This window comes from Streptopelia decaocto, assembly GCF_964273445.1.
Source record: "Streptopelia decaocto genome assembly, chromosome: 6".
Taxonomy (NCBI): domain Eukaryota; kingdom Metazoa; phylum Chordata; class Aves; order Columbiformes; family Columbidae; genus Streptopelia; species Streptopelia decaocto.
Window position 1 is genome coordinate 47,063,281 of NC_138660.1, and position 15,910 is coordinate 47,079,190.

Here is a 15,910-nt window from a genome sequence, read left to right on the forward strand (position 1 = left end):
AGGATCAGTAGAGGGACTCGTCAGAGTCCCTGGCTTGCTGTGGACATAGCTGCGTGCCTGGTTCAGCCCCAGTTACAATAGAACAGACCCTTTGGGAGCGGTTGTCCTCTTGGTTGTGTGAATCACTCCCTGAGCTCTGAATGAGCCGTTCTGAGCTCCCGTGCTTGTGGCGTATACCCACACGCATGACTATATGTTGTTGGTTTGTGGCCAAATAAAGGCATTGGTTGGCAACTTGTAAATTTGTCTTTGCCTCTGCTGCCTGCAGCCATCTGATGGGATGCATAATGGCCAAGGGAACCTTAGAATAGGGCGCCTAGCTGAAAATCAGGGAGAATTAAATGTTCCTAAATTGTTACCCACAAATGTCTCCTGATTGATCTGAAGCTGGCCCAAGTGGTTTGTTCATAAGTCTTTCTTCAAGGCGTTAGCAGAGGTTCTCTCAGGAACATATTTCTCTGTAATTCACTCTTCTGGATTGTTGGCCAGACAGTTGAAATCCAAAAACTGGCAGCGTAGAGATGAAGTCTAAATATCTTTTTTTTTTTTTTTTTTTTTTTAAAGTGTTAAAGAATTGATTTCTGTTGTAGATTGATCTGCAGAAAATTACTTGTCTATCCAGCAGCCGATGTTTTCTTTGTTTTAGATCAAATTTCTGGACTGTTGAACTGCTGGGAAAAGTGAAATAACCAACCTTCAAACAGCATTTTTAAAAACTGAGCTATGGTCATTTGAAAAAACCTTTGAAAAAGTCTTCCAAAAAGAAATAGGCTGCACCTTGAGGAGAGGAGGGACACAAGGAATATTTTCCTGTTTTTTCAGCACCAGAAGAATTAATGTTGAATGGCAGAGGCCAGGTAAACTAACCAAAATGCACCCCTTCCCTCATCGGCCTGTTGGTTCATGGGAAATCAGTCAGAAGTTGTTGTGTTTGGTGTTTTTTTTCCTTCTCATTTGAAAAACCTCATTTTCTTTGCTTTGTATTTTAACAAGTTTGCATCCAACAATCATACAACTGTAATCAGCAGACACAAATTTCATAAAAGTACTTTGGAAGTGGATTTTCAAATCGTATTTGTCAAAAACTACTTTCTTCTAAATACAGTGAAGACTCTTTTTCTTACAATTTGTTAAATTTGCCATAGTTGTGCTTTTTTAGGCCAAAATTTGCCAGTTACATTATTTCCCTCCCACAGGTTTTGTGTAAAGCCTGACCTGAATGCCTGCTGATTTTCCAGCTTTTTATCTCCTTCCTTTCACCCCTTAGCCTCCCATAAGCAGTAGCACCTTTCACTTGCCTGCATCCCTTTGCTCATTCCTTTGGACACACTCTTTCTCACTTCAAGAGGATCAGTTTGTGGAATAAAAGCTCTGTTTTGATTACTGAGAAAAACATTTTAATTTCACCTAGGAACCTTAGTGGTGGTAGAGGGTGTGCTTGTTAGGAAACAAGTGCCTAAATAGAAAAGATAACTTCAGTGAGAAATGTGAATTTTATACTACTTTTTCTGTGTTGCATGCCTGAGTGTTACCAGCTCAGGTGCTCAGAAATGTTGCATTTTCACTGTCATGACTCTTGATTAATTAAATGGATACTATTCCTTCCTAACCCCGGGCTTATATATGTACCTCATTAGAATTTCTTATGACTTTTCAAACAGCTAGTTTCACTTGAACATTAGGATCTATTTTCCCCCTTTTCTGTTGCATCTACTGCTGCTGTTTGAGTGCACCTACAGTGAAGGTTTTCAGCTCTAATATACTACCCTGAACTATTTCATGTCACCTCTTGTTTGGAGGTTACAATAGGTACATAGTCCTCTGTAAAATGAATTAATCCTCTTGATTGGAAATCCAGTGATTATAAGCATTTCTAAATTTCCAGCTTAAACTTTGTCATGGGTAATCTGTAGTGTTCGTTGTTACTCTGTTAAGTATTTTGGAAGAGCTGGAACCCTGAGGCCTTGGTAAATGGTGTCCTCTAGACTTTGTTTATGTAGCTATTGTTAGGACGTAAATATATTACAGTACTAGGATTTTCTTTTTTGTTTTACTTCACATCTCAGGTATTTTATCTTGTTGTCTGCCGTGCTGACAGCTGATTTAGGTTGAGTGGGAGCTTCTGACTTGTGGGGCTGCAGAACTGAGTGACTGTGGCCTGGGGATTGTGATTCACAGTTGTTCTGATGGTGATGCACTTAAAAGCCTCCTGCAAAAGCTGGGCTGGGTTTTTGCTGTTATCTTGGAATAGAATTCTTCTCAAATTACTGCTGCTTGGCTTTATGCCATCATGCTAGCATCTCAACTTGTTTTCTTAGCACATTAGTAGTTTTCAAGGCTGTTTCCAATTCTGTTTTCTATGATTCCCCAAAACACACTGCAGAGGAAAGCCTATTCAAGACGTTGTTTAGCAGCACAGGTCAACTTTGTGGTTTTTTGATTCACTTCTCAATCTTGCAGCCCAAATGTTTTATTTTAAATGGAACAGGTGCCTTTTCCAATTTAAAAATGAAGAAATTTGCATTCACTCCGTACAGCTTGATGTCTTACTATAGTTTGGTTTGCCTTGCTTTTTCACTTGATTAGGCTTGTATTTGAGAGCTCTGTGTGTTCCTTCACTGGCAACTTGTTCTGGGCTGCTTTATTCCCTTTTATAAGGTACTGAAGCACATATAAAATGGAAACCGTAATAAATAGAAAGTTTTACTATTAGTAGGAAGAGACCTGGATCGACATGATGATGACTTGCTAGCATTTGCCTAACCACCATACCAAATAGTTTGTTTTCTTGGAGGCAGGAATGTTAGCTTCATTATTTTATTTTCCTGGAGAATGAAAAAGCCCTTTCAGGTTGGTCCTGCAGTAAGGAAAGTCCAGAGTTTCAGAAAGAGAAGAGAGAAGAATGAAGTTTAGTGCATGTTTTGGTTTGCTTGGTTTGCTGCTTTGTTTTTTACAAATGAGACAAGAGAGTAGTTCACTTAAAAGGAAATACAAATGGATGCAAAGACAAGATGCATCTTAATTTTGGTGAAAGAAGAAGGGAAAAGTAGTTGTGTGGGCTTTTTTTTAGGAGGATGCTCAAGGATTTTTAAATCTGTGTTTTTACTAATTTTCTGTAGTTTTGCATTTGATAATTTAAAGCTTTCCATTTATCTGCTCATACACATGTAATCTAGATTGACAAGAGCTGTCATACTCAGTTGTTATGAAGTTAAATTATTAGACCATCAACATAATGGGATAAATGCACATTTAGGATATTCCAAGTTGAAATAAACAGTTACTTAAAGACTTTAGGGATTGCATTGCAATGCTGTTAAACAGTGGTTTCTATACTTGGAATGGTTACCATGCTTAAAGTCATAACTTCAAAGATTGTTTGATACCTTTAAAGGAATTTTGATTTTTGATTATTTTTTTTAAGCTGCTTTCCAGACTGCTTTTCTTGCCATTTGAAATGTGTTGTTGTTGGTTTTTTTTTTTATTCCTACCTTTTGCCCTTTTAATTGGATATTAGTTATATTTACTGATCTAAAGGATGCTACTGTCAGTGAAGAGACTACGCGGTGGTAATATTATCAGTGTTAATGTGAAGTGTTCCTAAAAATATGTTGCACATAATTCTCATACAATGTGTGTTACCATAAAATCTGAGTGCCTGCTAGGAGCACATTAGGAAATTCGATTTGCGTTTGGGCTATTGTTGAACTGTCTTCTTCTTTTCAATAGATAGGTCTGTGCCTTCAAGTGGTTTGCTTTGGCATTAAAAGCTATATGCATATAAGTCGGTTAAAGAAACCAGACCAAACCAGTATGCCTTTCACTTAAGTGAAAGGTGGTTTGTCCTGGCCTTGAATTCAGGAGAAGGGGGCCTCAGTCTAATCTGGAGGGATGTTCTAAGAAGAGTCTGGCTTATGCATAATGAATTTTATCTTCATTGTAGAAAGCTGTCAATGTGTGAAGCTGTTGGTCTTTCTTCATCTTGAAGCTGTAATTGATTGCCAGATAACAAGAGTCCATTCAGGGTAATAAGAGAGTCAAAGATAAAGATTGAGGCTTGAAGCTTGATTCCATAGTTAGTGAAAAAGAAAAACATGTCTGATCTGCCAAGCCCTTGTGTTTGGGTCTGCCGCGCTGCTCTGCGGTCTGGCAGTGCTTGAGGTGGAGATCATAATATGTGTGGATCACAAAAGATCCAGTTTTAGGAGGTGAAGACTTGCAGTTCCAACTCGCTGCTATTTTTTTTCTCCTAAAATGACCATTTTACTGAAGTATGAGCACGTAAATATTTGGTTAAATAATTGGATCTTTTGCAAGTATTTGTATATTTGGAGGTATGGGGCCTTAAGAGTACAGGTGCTGTTTGTGCTTCATTATTTTATGGTCACCAGGTCTGAAAAATTCAAATTACCATGGAGAATCCTCTGATTCTTTACATCTCTGTTTTTGCTAGGTAGAAAATGGTCTAATTGTTTATATTGAATGAAAAAGCTTACGAATTGCTTCTTTGAATTTATAACTTAGATTTTTGAGATAACCCATTGCTTTACAAATTCTTGGAAGAGTTTGGAGTTCTTTTTGGAAGAGTTCTTGAAAAAAGTGTCCTTTTCAGGACAAGAAATCTATATTTTTTTATGTCAGTTTTTAAAGAAGAGGCTTTAGATTATTCTGAAAGAACCTAAAAAAATACAACGGTAGTGTTGGTAACTTCTAAAAAAATTACTAGAAGAAGCATTCTAAAATCTGGGCTCTTCTGTGAGTTTGGGGTAATCTTCCAGGTGTTCTCTTTGGAAGATAGCAGAAGTTTGAATGGCAGTGGGTGGTAGCAATGCCAGTCTTTCATCTGATGTCATTGTAAATATGCTGTATGTACTTGTGTGTCTTTTGAGCTAATGAGTTGACTTTCGGGGATAGGAATGTAGTTCAACTGAGAAGTCTGGGTATATTTTCAAAACTGTAAGTTATGTCTATCTTGTGAGCAGCAAGGTGTTCTGTCAGCAGGATCATTTATGAAGTCTGGTGTTTAAAAATTATATTTTTCGTCCCTTACATGAAGTGCCTTTAAGTGTATGGTACCTTTAAAAGCAGTTAACTTGTGCTAAGAACTGAAGGATTGTACGGAACTGCATGTTCTTGGAAAAAGCAGCTGTGTGTCTGGGAGTGAATGGTGTATCTTAAATTACAGCATGAATGACGAAGGCAGTTTAATAGACCTTCCTAGGGTTTGCTCAGTGTTGGAAGATTCGAATCCAGATTTTCTGTCTTGTCCTTCAGATCAGAAGGATGGCGGAATGTACATGTTACGTGTTGCTTTTTGGTTCTGGATATTTAACAACAATAACAAAAAACAAACCAAACCCCAAACCACCAAACACAACAACAAAAAAGACCCCAGCAGAAACAATAAAGAGAATGCACTGTGTTTGTCAGCCATGTGTAGGTTCTAAAATCTGAGCAGAAAAATAAAAGGGAGGATTGTGTTTCATCTGTGCTGTGGGCTACCCCTCTACCTGCTAAATTACCATTCTGACTGGGGAGGTAACCCAGGGGTGCTGGTCTATTTAGCGCATTACCATCTAGATACAGTACATGAGACCTGCAGTAGCAGTTTTACCCTACAGCACTTCAAATGAACCTTAGCTATCTACTGTGATTATTGCTTTCCTATATTTCATAAAATAAACAATATAGGGTATGATAGTATCTGTTTCTGTAATATGTGCATGGTTTGTAATTGATAGAATTATGTCAGCAATTTTAAGTAAACTCTGAACTTTGGTGGGCGGTGACTGTCAAGTAGGCTAATAAATCAAAATATTGCTAGTCCTGCTTCATTAAATGGGTTGCTTTGGTAAACTCATGTTATTTGTTTCAGAGTGGCATACACTTAGAAATTTACTGTTATGAACCAAAACAATAGTCATTTAAACTCACTTGAGAAATCTGGTGTGATTAGTTTCTTATGCTCTTTTAGAGCAATACTTTCCCATTAAGGTATGGATTACATACTAGCAAAGGTATGCTGTACACATCTGCTTTTTAAAAAAAAAAAAAAGAAAAAGGAAAAAAGGGAAGCTTTATTGCACAATATGTAAATATAAGAAATATTTTTTTGTGCATAAAAGTGTACACTTTGGTTTTGAAACTCCTGGAAGTGGTACACAAGCACATTTTAGGAGCCAAGAGTTTAAATAGGATTCCTTATTGAACTGCACTATGCATATATGTAGTAAACCAGTCTGTACCCCAGACAGCTTACAATCTAAAATATGTAGAAATTGGAGGAATTTTTACTATGCAAGTACAGAAACGGCATTACAACCGCTGATAAGAAACCAACTGTAGTTTAAAACTGGATAATTCCCCTGCATTGCTGGTAAAGAGACCTCCAGCTCTGGATGTGGCTGTGTTTGGGTACGCTCTTCCACCTTCAGAAACAAAATGTGGTATCCTCAACCTGCCATTTGCAATTTAATTTTTTTCAGAAGAAGAGTCTACCTACAACACATTTCCTGAATGTCTCCTTCCTGACTGTTTTTCTCTCACTGTGATTTTCTTCTGCCAGAGAAGGTTCTGGGTACCGGGCTCTGCAGTGAAGGAGCACAGATGCCACACTCTCTATCGCCTGCCTTCCTGCAGGAGCAAGGGAATTAGCCAGACAGCAGAACCAGCGCTGTCTCTACCAGGAGGCTTAGCTGCATGGCTTGGAGTGACCAAAATGTGCAGTACAGAAAGTTCTGTCTAGCTCTTGAATGTTAAAGATTTGTGAGGTACCCAAGAGTTGTATAGGAAAGTGTCTCATGTCTTACTAATGACTGGAAAGCTGCACTGATACCTTGGCTGTCAAGGTGCTTAGTTGATGAGTGGAAGTTAATAAAAGCACTTAAACTTTGCAAACTGGAGTTCTCATAAAAGGAAATTCCAAAAGCTTTCTTTCATAGCACCATTTGAATATACACAGTTATTACCTGCAGTCCTTTCTGAACTGCTGTGTTGTCCCATGGCACGGAAAAGCACAAACATGATAAGTTGTGTCTTAGCTGAAAAAAATGAGGCTATATCACTTTATATGGAATTTTGGAGATATGCTATTAAAATAGTGCATAAAGACTTCGGCATTAAATATGTTATTTAAAATAAAGCAACTGAAATGTTTCCAAGTGAAGGTAAACTAAATGTTCAAGTAGTTGAAAAGATAAAAACAAAGCAGTTTGTGTAAATACGGAAGACTATTTGTCTAGATCATCTTTCAGACTCATTAAGCAGCCATGATTTAAATACAGATTAGGAAGCTGCACATCATTTTGCGGCCTACTCCTGTAGGCTGAGCTCATCAGAAACTCCTTTTGTTCCCCTGGTTTCCTTCCCCCTCCTGTTCCTGCCATGCTCGCGGCCCCCACTGCCCGTTTGGCAGGGGCACCACCTCTGCAAGGGTCCCTGTGGCTCTTGGCTCCTTTCACGTTGCTGATCCTGCTCCTTGCTCCTCAGCCCTTCCCACGTCCGTATAACCCTGCCTTCCCCTGCACCTCTTGGGGACTGTGATCTACCTTCTGATTTCCCTTTTTCTCCTGTGATTCTTACTTGTTTGTCTTGGACAGTGATATGTTGATAGCCTAAACAATTTAAATAATATGGAAAACAAGGGGATTGCAGAACTGGAAGGTTTTATGCTGGAAAGTATTTTGCTCCTGTCAGCTAGTTTTTGATCTATAAATAGTTGCCTGGTTGGCGTATTGCATGCTGCAGACTCCATGTCTCTTATATGCCTCTAACAGGTTCTAGTTTTCACCAAAATTGACACACAGAACTTTCTTCAAAATTTCTGGAATTCACTGAGTACATTTTTTATTAGGTAGCAGATGGTGAATCCTTGTCAAGCTGACGGTGTAAGTTCCTTCTTTGCATAGGCCAGTGGTATGTTTGGCTTGTTTGTGAAATATGCCATTGCAAACATTAGGGAACATTATTTTTTTTTTTTTTTTTTAGGAGCAATGGATGAGCTTCATAGCCTGGACCCAAGAAGACAGGAGTTGTTAGAGGCAAGATTTACAGGAGTAGTAAGTGGCAGCACTGGAAGTACTGGAAGTTGCAGTGTTGGAGCTAAAGTAAGTTCTAAGAGCAGTCATCCATGTCTACCGTCTTTGAAATATTAGTTTATTTCACAGTGTCTCACTTGTACATTGCCTGCATGATTCACTTGCCAAAGTACTGGGTTGGAAGAGGCTCTCAGAAAAATCCTTATCTGTTCTTTTGCTTTGAGATAGGATGTTTATCCTGAACCTGTCTGTGACATGGACATTGAATTGTTCTTAAAAATACCAAAGAATGGGTTTCTACAGGCATTTATGGTTTTGCTGTAGTGCATGTGATCAGAGGCAGACATTTTTCCCGGTATTTAAGTGGAGTTGTCCTTTCTGCAAATGGCCAGCTACTACAGTTTGGCTTGGAATAGAGACAGGGGGTCTGCTGTGACCTCTGTTCTTAATATTAAACTTGTTTGAAGACTAATATATCTAGATTAACAAAGCCAAATTCTTTCAACTTTTCCAGACATTTATACAATTTTACCTACTTTCATTGTAGACTTCCTGCAGTCTGTGCGTTAATATCTAAACCAGGATGCAACAGTTGAGGAAAAACCTTATGAACATTGAATAGAAGGGCTTAATTACCTTCCATATGTCATATATTACCCTTCAGTTGATATATCTGCAAAATAAATTTGCCTTTATTAGAAATTCTGTTCAAGTTACTAGTTTCAACTTCCAAGACTGATTTCTGCAATACTGTTGCGTGACCAAAGGTACTCCATTTTGTATTTGTGCATTTCAATGTTCTTCTCCAGGTGTAGTACTTAATAAACTGATGTTAACAAGAGATATAATGCTAAGTTTTTAGGCACATTTCCCCCATGACTGACATAATTTTGAATTCTGTTTCCTAAGTGTTTGCAGTGCCTTCATATTTTAAGTATTTTGTACAGACTTGGTTAGTATTTTGTACTTCCTATTCCACATTTTAATTGCCAGTCTAGATTACAGAACAAAATACTACCTGATAGCAGACTGATGAAATTTCTGGGGATATTTGATATTATTGATGACTATTAACCAACTATAAAGCAGAGAAATCAGTGCATAGTGATCTTGCATCATGTCGTCTTAATTTGGTTTTGAGAATAATGTGACGGTAACTCTCATAAAGCTGTGAAAAAAGTGGCATATCACTTCTGTTACTGCCATCTTCACCAGGAAGTGAGTTAAACAGTCAGGGAAGGAATCAGGTTGGATTGACACAGTGTGGTTGATGTACTGTTGTTTTCTCTTTTTGTTTAAAGCCTTCTAATTATGACTGCAAAAATGTATACTTGCCATATCTTATGATTAAAATTAGATAGAGACAAACTTGGAAATTCTGGCTTGTCTTTGTTTCTTTCTTGCTTGGGTTCTCTACTACTACTTAATTCCCTAATTTATTAGTTCATGGTAATTCCTCGGGTAATTACTCATCATTCAAATGACTATTTGTCCTTTTTCATGACTAGATCCGTACCTTCTTTTAACTTCTGGTGTGCTTATAAACCCTTCTATTAGTTTTTGATACAGCTGTGTTGGTCCCTTATTGCCACTCTTTCCTTCCCAGAATGTCTACTGCTATGTGTGTAATACATTGTTTTTAGAAGTAATTATCAAGTTTCTCAATGTTCCTTTTCTTTAAACTTTTGATCCCCTGAGAGCTGCTGCTTACCATTTCCATGAATCTCTTCAAGTCTTTTTTTGTTGTCTGTTGTTCTGCTGTTTTCACTTTTACCTAAATTACATTCCACTTTCAGGTTCTCAGCTTGTTCATCCAAATTATCCAGGGGAAATAAAAAAAAAAAAATTGAAACAGCTAATTTCCTTTTTCACTCTACTGTGTGAATTGTGAATTTCTTTTCCCTGACATGTTCCAAGATCTGTCTGAACAGATAATTGTATCTCATCCAGTTGGTTTCCAAATGGATAGCTGGGTAAAGTGTTGTGTTGTTTGTTTTTTTTTTTAATACTACCAAATGCTTTGATAGTTGTTTGCAGAAAATAGTATTACGCCTGTCCTGGTTGATGCAGCTCCTCAGCCAAGACACAGTTGTTCTTAACTTTGACCAGAAATACTCCACAAATAATCTTCAGTATACATTGCAATATCTCTTATTTTTCCTGCTTACTTTTTGTTTGGTTTTAGAAGGCAGGAAAGTAGAGGGGAATACCAATATCTAGTCTTGTGATTTATCCCACCATCAATAAAATGGCAATTATATAAGTTTTTTCTGTATTTATTTCTGACTATTCAGTGTATCCAAGCAGAGAATGTGAAGTGTAGTAGCTGATTGGGGCTGGGTTTGGAATATGCTTTTCTTTTTAATATAGTCTTCAGTCATGGTGGGGGATGTTGAGAGACGCTTATCTGATTTTTATTAAAAAGGCAGATAAAACCTTTTGATCTGATGTGCAGAGGTAACTGGGAAAACGTTATGTATAAATATGGTCTACATTGTTCTGCTTTCATGTTGAAGGAAAAAATGAGGAAACTTCCTCTTTGCATAAGATTTTTGTTCTTTTAATAACAAGAAGCTCAACTGATGTTGGCACTTTTTGTTATGTGAACGTGGAACAGCCTCTTGCAATAAAACACTGTTGCTGTCACTCTGTATTCAAAAGTTCTCTGAATAAATCAGCCTTAGAAAATTTCTAAATAAATATTGTAACTTGAGACTATTTCACAGTTAGTTTTTTGGGGGTTGTAGTGGTGGTGGTGTTTTTTTTCCTTACTAGTTTCTATTTGTTACTTTGCGGGAAATGTTTTGTTTTAAGAATGTAGAATAATATTTTCAATAGGTTGTAATTTTCTGTCATTGAATGGATTAAAAATATAATCTCTGTAGTAGCCTAGTATCTGTCTTGGAGAGAATTAAACCCTTTTTTTAATTGAAAAATGAAAAATTTTTAGTAGTCTCCAGCACTTTCAGCAATATTGGTTTTTTAAGCCCATTCGGTGGAACCATTTGGTAGGGCTTTTCATCAGATTCCTAAATAAGACTGAAATGTTTTTTGAATGTAACAGAGTTTTACTTGGCTTAAAAGCAATCGACATACACAATTTACTGTGCCCTGCCAAAATATCAACCTGTCAAACTTTTTATCCCCCTTGCAAGTCACAAGTGCTGTACAGTTAATCAAGTCTTCCTTGCAATTGTGAAGTTTTGTTATTGCTGCTTGTTATAACTGAGTGATAATAGCAGATTAGGTGTTTTATAAGTCTGTATATAATGTTCAGTATTTTGTTTGTCTTGGTAGGCCTCAACAAATAACGAAAGCTCAAATCACAGTTTTGGAAGCTTGGGATCTTTAAGCGATAAAGAATCAGAGGTAAGTATATGGGACAGATTCATTATTACCTCAAAGTTTTCATGCTAACAAATAATAATCTTATATTCAACTTTGATGCGTTATTTTATGTAGAAACGTTTAAATAAAAATGCAAAATACACAGCTAGGTAGGAAAAAGCATATATTACTAGAAGATACCATCTCTGGGAGGGGGAGACATGGCTTCATAAAAGTTTCTCTGGATTTTCAGTTATGAAATGAACTGCTTCTGCTGCTCTGTAGTCACGCTGCGGGGATGTCTTCTGTTCAATACGGTTTTCAAGCACAGATAAACTTTGACTGGTCTTTGGCTGCATCTTTGAAAATACTGTAGAAGCAAGTTTGCTATATTTTTCTTTAAAAATATCGTTTTGCTCCAAGGTCAGACAGTAGCTATCATCTGCATTTGTAAAAGCTGCAGTTGTCACTGTGTATTTTCTTACTTAATTACAGTTCATAAGCCAAAAACGGATTCGTACTCTTGTTAGGTTTTAATGTGCAGAGTGCAGACTTCCCTGGAGCAGATGATTTTCCTGCTAGTGACCAGCACTGGTATAGTTGCGCTAATGCAGCTCTTTCAGTTCAGCTGTTCTGGGGTTGGTGAGCCCCTGGGCCAGTTTTGCCTGTGTACATCACAGTTTGCACCGATAAGATTGTACTGGTTGTAAGCAGGAGTGTGTTTCTAGCCCAGGTGAGACCTGTGTTTGAGTATGTGTCATGCAAGAGGGAAAATTGTTTGCAATGTGCTTTTGACGTTATTTTCACATGTTAAAGGTTCCTTTTGAGGCCTAGTTCTTGATTCACTCGGTCACTGTGAGACACTGTCTGATGTTTGATTTTATATTGGGCTGAGCACCAAGTGAATTTAGTTGGTTCCCAAGACTGCTAACTTATAAATAAGTGTTTTGTATGTGTGATTTCTTTCTGTTATGTTTGGTGGTTCTGGTGTTTTTTCCATGCCTTTCCCAGCTGGATTTTCCTTTCAATTGTATATAGTCTGTTTCCTTAACCAAAAGTCTGTCTGCCTGTTGGGGTTTTCTTCGTGGCTTTTCCTGGAGATATTTTGGGCAGTGTTGCAGTGATGCTGTGCTGATGAAGGTGTGGGAATGGAAATGAGCCTGAAGGTTACCATGCGTTATTGCAATTCCTTGACAGAAAACCATGTCTGTGAGTAGCGGAGTGATCTCAAAACACAGACTGTACATGTCATAACTTTTTGGTGTAGAAAAATGTTATTTTATACTTGTATACATGAGGTATGGTGGCAAGTTTTTTCCAAGGCATGTAAGTTTGAGAGTTCAACCAGTATTTACAGACTCTGCATAGTGTTTTAACTTCAAGCCATGCATAGGTATAATTAAAAAAAAAAAAAATCCTAAAACTTGGATTCTAAAATAGAAGTAGTTTTTTTTTCTAAAAAGTCCCTGCACGGATCTCCAGTGCACAGTGCTCCAGGTTTCTTCTTTGTTTTCTGAAAGGTGAGTCTTAATGACATTGAATTACAAAATATTATTTCTTGACCCATTTTCCAAAGTTGTCGCTAGTATGCGCTTAAATTATATTATAATTGTAACACCAAATATGTTAATAAGTTTTTAGAGCTTTGTTCTTAAAATAACATCAGGTTACTTATATTCTACAATCTTATAAAAAGTACACTTTAGTTCTTAATATTGCAAAAAGGTTGTGCAATGTCTTTTTTTTTTACTGGTGTGACAAGTCTTAATAAGGAATTCCTCTTGTGGATGATAGTGTAGAAATATAAAGACTTCATCATACAGGAAAGCAGTTCTGTATTTTGATGCTGAAAGAGAACTGTTGTGTTACAATAGATTTTGGGAGAAGAAAAAAGTAGAAATGCAAATCTCAGAATAATTGAAATTAGTTTCTAGCAAGAATATTGGTTTCTGATGAAATTGTGACGGTACATTCATGTCATTATTCTGTGTTTTCATCACTAAGTGGCATATTAAAAGAAAGTCTTTGACACTTAGTTTTCAAAACGAGGCAGGCTTCCCACACACCCCCCCCCTTTTTGTTTTTCTGGTGCAAATGTTTTCTGTTTTAGTTTTTGCACATGGGATTGCAGAAAATACAACTATTAGAACTGTAGTCTTTTTTTTTTTACTGTCTGATGGATGTATTAAGAGGGACAACTTATCTCAATAATAGTTTTAATTAAGATACTTCAGAGAGGTAAGCTTTGATCTGCAAAATAACGTGAAGCCAGGATTTGTTCTGGATTCAGTTCAGCCTTGTGAGCAATAAACACCAGCTGGATGTTTGATCTTAAGATCCAGGCCTACATTCCAGTTTATTTTTAAATGTATAGATTTCATTAAATGCTTTGTTGCTGTGCTACGTAGGTCTTAATTTGAGTGTGAATTAGCTACTTGTAGTTGAGATAAATCCTAAATTGACTAAATAGGGTTGTGAACAAGTGCTTCTGTGGTAGTCTTCCAATATTTTGGCCTTCCCCATCATTCCTCATTAAAGTGGATTACTCCTTATTTTGGTTACAAATACGTTCTTGTGTTTATAACTATTTTACTATTATTGTATTTACTGTATGTATTACTATATTGTACTGTTTTCTGTTTTCTGTAGATAATGAATTATTTAAAGGACAGTTTTGTCTGTGGCTTGATTTGTCCAGTTTGTTTAGTTATTTAAATGTTTTTGCTCTGCTTGGATGTAGCTGTTTAGTTGCTGCAGTTCCCAATAACACACAACCCTAATAATAAATGTGATTTCAGAAGTAACTACAGGTTTGATCTAATTGGAATTTATAATGTGTTGCAGAGAAAAATAGCACTGCTGCATTTGTGTGCTGTAGTTGTAAAGCTTTGGGGGGAGGGTAGGATTTAGAAGAAAATAATTGTGAAAAACTATAAACTCATTCATTATGCATGTGAAAAATATTAACAACTAAAAAAACCTCATGACTATTAAGCATACTGGTGATTTTAAGTGTTGAGACAAAAAATAAGCACTTTTATTAAACATTATTTTATTTTTTTTTTTCTTCTACGAAAATAACTTCTTGAGTTATACTGTTACCAGTTCTACGATAACGGTAGAAAATATTTAACTATACATAAAGTATATAAACATATCTCAGTATCTTTTTGTAAAGGAGATTGACTAGTTGAGAATTGGTACTTAGAAATATTGATTTTGTAAAGGAGTATGTGAAAAGCCAAGACTTAAAATTATAAGTGTGAAGAGAACTAGGATCAAGACCATGATGGATGAGGCTCTGCTAATATGTAAAACTGTGGGTAACTTTAATGTAGCTTCCGAACTATTTTGTCTGGCTTCTGAAATAGTGGGATTTTAATCTAAATCTTGACTATACATAAATCCTTTTGAAGTGACTAAAAGTAGCTTCGATCTTCGTTTATCAGGAGGATACTCCTCAGCCCCATTAGTCTTCAGTTTCTTGTAATTCGTATGATTCCATTCATTAGAAAGGATTTTAGAGAACATTTTCTAGTGATTGATGTACGCTGTACATTACCATGTGAATTTTGTACTTGGAAAAGGTGAACGTGACCTTGTTTGGTAACCTCATTAATAACCTCATTAGTGTGCTAATACTTTTTTGCTTGGAAGGTTAAATTAAACACTGAAAGAAATCAGAAGAGCTTAAGGAAATAGACATTTATTAATTATTTGAGTTTCAGTTTTAAAACTTTAAACCTCTTCAAATGTCTGGTTTATAGATACAAGACATCAGTCACTGCAGTTGGAAACTGGTTTTGGTGGAGGAAATCTTAAAAGTTTAGTCATTAATTAGTTTTTAAAGAACTTAATTTTTGCTTGATATGGTAGGTAAAAGTGGCTACGTTAGAATGATAACTGCAAAATTGAAAGCTGGAAAATAAGAATAACATGAAAATGCTTGGTTAAATAGTTTCGATTTAATTTTGTTGGAAGATGGCCTAATGTTACCTGTTTACTTGGCAGTAATTGCAAATTATTAAAATAATATTTCTAAGCTAACCTTTTTGCTTTTAGAATCGCATCGTCTTAAGATAACTTCATTTCCAGGAGTCCGTTTTGTACAGTTTGCTAATGTGAAATAGCATGGTTAAAGATCCAGATTTTGATTGGAAGAGTTTATTTTAAATGAAATTGATGTAATTTTAACTTCATTTGTAGCATTATAATACAACAGTTACAATTGTAAAACTTCCAAAGATTCTTTTATGAAGCTATCCACAAAGTTGAAACTTTGTGGCTTTTCTTGTCCTGATTGTTCTTTTATAGACTGATCATTTTCTGTGGATCACAGCTAACTTAAAATGGTTCTTTGCCAAAATAAATATTTTAGGGTATTTTTAATAAATTTATATTTGAAGATACCATGTGAAGGTTTTGGAACTGAAACATACTTGAAATGGTTCTAGTTGAAATTTGAATTTTGGTATCGTTTGCTGTGTTGAGAAAAGAATACTTTGAGCACAAATTGCTAAATACAGTGGAATCGTAAAATGATGTTA

At 36.3% G+C, this 15,910-nt stretch overlaps 1 protein-coding gene across 2 annotated transcripts in view; it reads left to right on the plus strand.

The window, feature by feature from the left end:
• TLK1 (tousled like kinase 1) overlaps positions 1-15,910 on the plus strand; it is a 68,988-nt gene that overhangs the window by 17,845 nt on the left and 35,233 nt on the right. For both annotated transcript variants that reach the window (XM_082056607.1, XM_082056606.1), the window contains exons 2-3: positions 7,987-8,105; positions 11,334-11,405. In XM_082056607.1, coding sequence (XP_081912733.1) covers positions 7,992-8,105; positions 11,334-11,405 — 186 coding nt within the window. In that variant the 5' untranslated portion in view covers positions 7,987-7,991. The remainder of the gene's footprint in view (positions 1-7,986; positions 8,106-11,333; positions 11,406-15,910) is intronic.